The sequence below is a fragment of the Otolemur garnettii genome, unplaced genomic scaffold (genome assembly GCF_000181295.1).
Source record: "Otolemur garnettii isolate 467f Iridium unplaced genomic scaffold, OtoGar3 scaffold00001, whole genome shotgun sequence".
Lineage (NCBI taxonomy): Eukaryota > Metazoa > Chordata > Mammalia > Primates > Galagidae > Otolemur > Otolemur garnettii.
This window is the reverse complement of record NW_003852396.1, coordinates 66,674,390-66,681,727: the sequence shown is the minus strand read 5'-3', so window position 1 is coordinate 66,681,727 and position 7,338 is coordinate 66,674,390. Positions and strand designations below refer to the sequence as shown.

Genomic DNA, 7,338 nt, shown 5'->3' with positions numbered 1-7,338 from the left:
AACCAGCTAGCTCTCAGAGGTCACTCCATTATTGCTGTAACTACACAGAGACATGACCCCATATCTTACAGGATTGAATTCTTTGGACTGTTTTATTAAGTTGTGGCAAGGTCAACCATACTTTATATGGCCTCAATTTAATTAAAAATTGAACTTTACAAAAAAAGATGCTATACCATTAACATTCTTATAATTCCAAGAATCCAAGGTCCCCATGCTACACTAATTTTCAAAAGTTATGGAACACAACTAATTTTAAGGAAAGGTTCCTTGATTCTATCTTGTCTAGTAAAGTTTTTTTTTTTTTTTAATTTCAGTATTCATAGAGCAATCCCTCAATTGTGTGTTGTGGTGTGATGACAGAAGCTTTGCCTAAATTTTACATGTGGGTGTGGTTGGTGCCAATGGGAGCCAGGGAGAGGAAACATTTCTTAAATAATTGCTAGGTGAAAAGCACAAAAAAGAAAAGTTCTTGGCAGTGGGTGGCCTGAGGAACTTCTTTGTCTTATGGGCCTGAAGTCATGTGGACAGGGAGTAGAGAACTTGGCATTTTTTTTAACCTATGTGATTAGACCCCCCTTATAATTAATTTTTAGCTTTCTTAATCACAATCTTTGATATTTCCTTACAGTGGGTTCCTAAGAGTCTTGATCTCCTTGGAGTTAAGAATCATGTAATGTACAATAGCATTCAGTTTTCCCCAGTGGCATGATAAAATAAGATAAAAAATAATCAAGCGTGTTTAAATTATTAAAACTTTAAAGTATTGTAGGATTAGACTCAACTACAGCCCTAGAACAGACAAGAATGGTAGTTAAAGGCCAAGAATGGTCAAAAGTTGTTTTTTTTTTTTTTTTTTTTTTTTACCTCTGGAAGGTTCTTTGGTACCCTTTATTCCTGGTTGCTATGCCCAATTTTCAGAGCTGATCAGAAAGATTAAGTCCTCGCAGGTTTAGGCAATGATGTACTTTTATCTAAGGGACATCAATTAAGCACTCACAGTATCCAGTACTATGTGTTGGGTGGTTAAAGCCTAAAAGTGGACACGTGAAATCTAATGGTGCCTTTCAGAACTATCACGTGTAATAGGGGACCAGATGCCTATAAATTTACTTTTAGTTTTACATTCTTATTCCAGAGACAAGAATGATAATGCCATATACAAAGGGTGCCCAAAAATGTATACACATTTTAAGACAGGAAAAAAAGTATTAAAATTATAACAGGCAAGATATGTTGATAACGGTTGTTACATATTCTATCTTGTATCTCTTGTAATTGTAGAAGGCAAATGTGACTTGAGCAGTACAATTTTAATACAGTCTTTTCCTTTTTTAAAATGTATGTGCATTTTTTGGCACCCTCTTTATTTAGAGGTTCAGAGAAGCTGGCGATACTATAAATTAACAGTGACAAAAGGCCTTTCTTGGTAAAATGGGCTGTCAGTTTGGACCTGAAGGGTAATAATGCTTTTTTGTGTCTGCTCATCTGATGAAAATCGGGAAAGGGAAAAACCTCGATAATAAATTGTAAAATTATGACTGTAACATTTTTGGCATCTGGAGAACTATGCAGACCAAATAATTGTTTTCTTCTTATCCCCAGTCCCTTTATTTCCATGAGTTTTTATTTTCTAAATAAGATCCCTCTCAGAAGAGCTTTGTTAATAAACTCTCTTATGACAGTAGCATACTGTTTCAAATGTAAAACAAAAATCATTACACTTTAAAGAAGAAACATTTTAGAGTGATTTTCCTCCTAAAGACCTCTCGGTTAGCAGCTTTTTATGCTTATGAGTGCTGCTATGTTCAGAGCTCTGTGTTTACCATGCATTAAGGAGCTGATCTCACAGCCGTACGGGGCAGAAAGGTCTCCAGGACCGGGGTAAGAGAATAATGTATGTATCTGTGTGTATGTGAGTGTGTGAATGTGTGTGTGCATGTGTGTGTGGCTATAGACAGAGGATGGTGTGTGAGGGACAGAAGTTGCTCAGAGATGCTACGAGTAAACTGTTGCATAGCAAGTACAAGAAGTTAAGGTGTCTAATCCTGATCCAGATGTATATGAAGAATGGCCGCAGCATTCAGGAACGCTTGGATCATCGATCACGGTGTCCCTCTTGCAGATTCTTGTTGGACCTCTGTCCATCTGCTTTGTTTCACCTACGTTTTATATGAGTACATATTTATGCATGTATGTGTGTGTGTGTGTCCATTGTCCAGTGGACTTGTGTCAAAGTAGTCTCAAAAAATTATTAACATTACTTCTGTGTGCAGTACTGAATGGGTGTCCCTCACACATAGCAACATCTTCATTCTGAAAACTTAGAAGACAATAAGATTAAAAGGTTGAAAGCTTAAAAAAAGAGCATGCTTCACCAAAAGGGCAAAAGTGTTAGAGGTTCTAGATCAGTGCCATTTCATGGTAAGGGTTCAAGGTGGGATATAAAAGAAGGAAGGCAGGCCCTGAGGACACAGCGACTTGTGGTCTGATCACTCTTCTTTCACCTCCTAGCTGTTCCGGGGATGTGAATTAGTCCCTAAGATGGCTGCTTTTACCATTCTGAATCTCAAAATAATCCTGTTCACCTTCTAAGATGTTTTGGACAGTATGTGCTTCTCAAAGCACATACTTGGTATGAATTAAATTAAGTACAGCTATCTATCCTGAGCAATTTATAATAGAAAATAACTGAATATTTCACGTATGTAAACTCCTTTAACTCTTAGAACAAATCTTGAAATAATTAGTATTCTATGCGTTTTACAGATGCAAGAAATGAAACCCAGAAAAATTCTCCTACCCAGGTTTACAGAGTCAGGAAATAACAGAGCCAGAAGTCATTTTCAAACAGACTACTTCAGATACTAAATTTCCAGAAACTGGTTCTACAAAATAAATATTGACAAAGTATAATTTTATTACTACTCCTAGATACTGAGGTCTTGTTTTTATGGGAATCTCTTCTTATTTCTATCATTAAAAAGTATTTAGCATCTTCTTTTAGAATCATCACCTTTTTAATGGCTATTTATAGGAGATTCTTTGATGGTAGGGCTTAACACATATAATGATGGAAATTGTCCAAATTGTCTGAAGACTTAACATTTAAAATAAAATGTTTAGATGCCAGCATATTAATTTTTCTATAACTCTATAACTAATTGAAATACGTACAATTTATATATGTAACAAAAATTCTAGAAAAACCTATGCTGGCAGCTTCCTTTCCCTCTAAGCTTATCTTGCTTTAAATCTGCATTATCTGTATGTATCAGAGAAAAATCCCTTTTAAAAATGTACCACCCCTTATTTTCCCCTTCTATGACAGATTAAATTAATAAGTACATTAGTATCTAATTCATGTCACAAAATGTATGTCTTAGATTGAACCTAATTACCTCATTTTTGGGAAATGTATTTCTTTTTTTTTTTTTTTTTTTTTTAGACAGAGCCTCAAGCTGTCCTCCTGGGCAGAGTGCCGTGGCATTACAGCTCACAACAACCTCCAACTCCTGGGCTCAAGCGAGTCTCCTGCCTCTGCCTCCCAAGTAGCTGGGACCACAGGCGCCCGCCACAACGCCCGGCTATTTTTTGGTTGCAGCCATCATTGTTGTTTGGCGGGTCCGGGCTGGGGATTCGAACCCGCCACCTTAGGTGTACGTGGCTGGCGCCTTAGCCGGTTGAGCTATAGGCGCCGAGCCAGGAAATGTATTTCTAAGTAGCATCCATTTTGGAAAACAAACCTTCCTACTTTTTTTTTTTTGCAGCTTTTTATTTGTGAGCTTAGCAGAAATAACATGTAACAATTCACCATCAAAGTTTCTAAAAAAAAAACCAATGCAAAGTTTACCTCCGAGTCTCTGCCCTCCTGATTTTGTTACATATTACACTGGGCTCATTTGTGTGAGGAACAGTGGTGCATTATTTCCATGACTTTCTGTTTGTCACGGCTCATATTTCACCTTCTGGGAGTTAGATATTGTATACGAGGAGCTTATCTGGGCTCATCCTGCCCTGATCCAGGCATTTATTTATCTAAAGTATTGCAAAGTCTTTTAAAAGAATGAGACAGATCTATATGTACTGTCACAGAAAGATGCTCAAGATTCATGTAAAGTGAAAGAAATTAAAAAAATGCAAAATAAAAGATTCCATGTTTGTTATGTGCACCTAGAGAAAAGCTCTGGAACGATGTATTCCCCAAATATGAACATTCCTTACCCCTGATAAACGTATTTGAGTATGGTGACAGTGAAGACAAGAGGAAGTATTCTTTGTCATTTGTACACTTTTGTTTTGTTCCATTTCCCCTCCTTTATGCTATTACTACAGGAATTGGAAATAAACACTTTATAGCATCTCTTTGATAATAAACTGTGCATCCACTGAGGCACCACAGAGACAGTACTGACCGTGGTGTTATCATAATCTAACCAATGGGGCAGGGGCATGAAACCGATAATCACACTTCAACCACTGATAATCACACTTCCACCGATAATCAACCACCTTCAAAATAGGTGGTCAGTTCCATAAGAAAGGTGTCCATATATTTGAGATTAGGAGAAAATTACATCTCCTTATGTATGTCAAGGAAATAGAAAGAGATAAACAACATCTAAGCGGGAAAGGAATAGTTTTAGCAGAATTTTGCTTAAATTGGAATATATATCTTTTTTCCTTCATGTTGCCAGTTGTCTAGAACATGTTACGTGCTCAATAAATATGGGTTGTAGAAAACATAACAGAAGGAAAGAAGATGAATGGAATGGAATGATCTACTGAGCGGAGAAGTTTAGAGCTGGGCAGGATGTAGCGATTACTATCTCTTTTCCTATGTTAGTGGTCATTGCAAAAGTTCTCTGATTCTGAGGAGACAAGTGAGTAGGACCTTGGACAGCTCCCCATAGAGACGCTTGTCTTTCACTACCTTTAATTCCTGGGAAATTACTCATCTAGCGCAACCCTTGTAATTTTAGCAGTGAAGAAACATTTTTGAATGAAAGGTGATATTTTCCCTCTGGACTTGAGACAACCAGCGTGAAAACCCAAGAGTTCTGTGTTCTTAGGAGTGTGTAGTAGCATTTCTTTAATGAAAATGAGCCCAGGCAAGACCACTAGTTTGTCCCAAGTATGAGGCTTAACACATATTTAAACATGAGATGTATTAAGAGGCGATAAACAACTCAGAATGGACAGAACATGTGGCTTGTATTGAGGAGTCGTAAGAATAAAATCCAAGCTTTGCTTTGGAGGCATTTATGAACAACGAGAAGTGTACACATTAAAATGTTTTGAATTATTTCTGCTTTTCACCAAAATAAAGTATCAAGTATAACTTGATCAAAAGGATCAAGCATAACTTTTTGCTTGAACCAAGTAAAAAAAGGAGAAAAACACATGACAGTGTCTTGTGTCTTAAAAACACTAAATACTAAAGAGAGAGAGGAGAGAGAAAGTTACTGGGCAGAACAAACCCAGACCCTACGTTTGTTCCAGCTTAGTGACATTAACCTTTCCAGACCGTGGCGTGAGGAGGGGAGACTCAAGCAAAGAGCTGGAAGTCCAGGGAGGCCACGGGGGTTGAAAAAAGAGGATGTCCAAGAGGAGGGAGCCCCAGAGAAAGAAGAGAGAGACAGGTGAGGGGAGAGGGGGGAAACGGAGAGGGGGAGAGAGACAGTGAGAGAGAGCAGAGAGGGAGAGAGCAAAGAGGGATCGTTCAGAGACCTGCAGAGCTTTCTTGTAGACTGTTCAGGTCATCAGCGAAAGAACCTAAAGAAAATACCGTGGCTTCAGGCAAAAAACAAAAACAAACAAGCACCCTCATAATAGACTAGTAATACTCTACCCTCACTTCTTGCTTAGAAAGAATTTTTGCTCCCACTAGCTAGGGTGGAAAAGCTCATCATTCTTGGGGCAAGAGGCAGGATACACAAAAGGGCTTGCCTCAATAAGGACAGAAAGTTAGCCCTCAACTAGACAGTGCTCTGGCAGCAGTGAACGGAGCTTAAAAGCAAGGTGAGAAAGGGCGGCATCACTTCCAAGCAACTTCCCTGCATCCTAGAGCAGCAAGAACAACAGACAACTAGAGTTTATTCTGATACTCCAGGTAGGTCTCATTTCTCAATTTGTACCAGAAAGATTATTTTGCATCATTTTATAACAATGGGGAATAAACTATTTTTATAAACAAAATTCCTTAAAAATCAAAACTTTTCTTTTTTTTTTTCTTTTCAGGCACAAGTTTATTTTGGAATTCAGATAAGTGACATTTACAGATAGTCATATTAAACAGTTATTTCACTTGCAAACAATAGACATTTGTTTTTGAAGACAACTACCTTTTTAAAATCAATCTTAGTTAAGTACTGCCCTGTACAAAAATAGAAAATGTCTAGGGGTGTCCAACCTGCAGCCCATGGGCCCCCTGCATATTTTTTGAGGACTGTTTTTGCAGTATCCACCACCACAGATAAGCAAAAGTATACACAGACTTTTTTTGCTCAATGGCTCTCTTTAGCGTTTGTGTATGTAATGTGTGGCCCCAAACAACTCTTACCCTTACTCTTTAGTTTTCTAAATCTCACTAAGAAGGAAGGTTAAAAAAAACATATATTACCCCAAATTTTCTGGATTTTATTAGCCATCAATCTTAGGTCTTCTTTACGTAACTCAGAAGTTCATCTTTTTCCATTTGATAACCGCTTTTTTTCCACTGTTCTCGCAACTGTTGTAACAGAGCTCCAATTTCTTTTCCTGAAGAAATGCCCACTTTTCTGATGTCATGGCCACTGACAGGAAATGGAGGAATGGACCACTGCTGCATATCCTTCAGGAGACAGTGCTCTCCTTGGTACTTCAGTAGTTCACACACACGAGTAGTTGCATCAGGTTCCCTAGACTAAATGCCAAAATCAAATATTTAGTTTCATCACACTGAACACTGGTGATCTCATCCTAAAATTAAATACTAAATGCTCAATATGGAACTTTTCATTTATAATTAAAATCCGCAGAATTGTGGTCTTAGTTTTAGTACATTTCTACAGTTGTGAAGATAACTTACATTCTACCCAAGCCTAGTATACATACTTACATCTATAATGAAGTCTTGATAGGGTTTCAATGGTTCAGAACTGTCTGTTGCTTTAACTAAATCTTTCCTATTTTTAACTATAAATAAGCCAAGGTTTTTCTCTTCTTTTGAAATCTTCAACCTCAAATCCAATTTTGTTACATCATCCTGTACTTTGAATAATGAGGCCAAAAGAGTCATTGGCTTTGGTGAAAATCCTTCAACATTTTTACAGACTTTGTTTAGTTCTTCTAAACTTG

At 37.5% G+C, this 7,338-nt stretch overlaps 1 protein-coding gene across 1 annotated transcript in view; it reads right to left on the bottom strand.

Annotated features, from left to right (window-relative positions):
- Nucleotides 1-6,406: 6,406 nt before the first annotated feature.
- The window catches only part of LOC100961364 (CCA tRNA nucleotidyltransferase 1, mitochondrial-like), a 10,817-nt gene continuing 9,885 nt past the window's right edge, over nucleotides 6,407-7,338 (bottom strand). The window contains exons 2-3 of the mRNA XM_023510081.1: nucleotides 7,100-7,334; nucleotides 6,407-6,904 (exon numbers count right to left, since the gene is read on the bottom strand). Of these exons, the coding sequence (XP_023365849.1) occupies nucleotides 6,656-6,904; nucleotides 7,100-7,334 (484 nt within the window). The 3' untranslated portion in view covers nucleotides 6,407-6,655. The remainder of the gene's footprint in view (nucleotides 6,905-7,099; nucleotides 7,335-7,338) is intronic.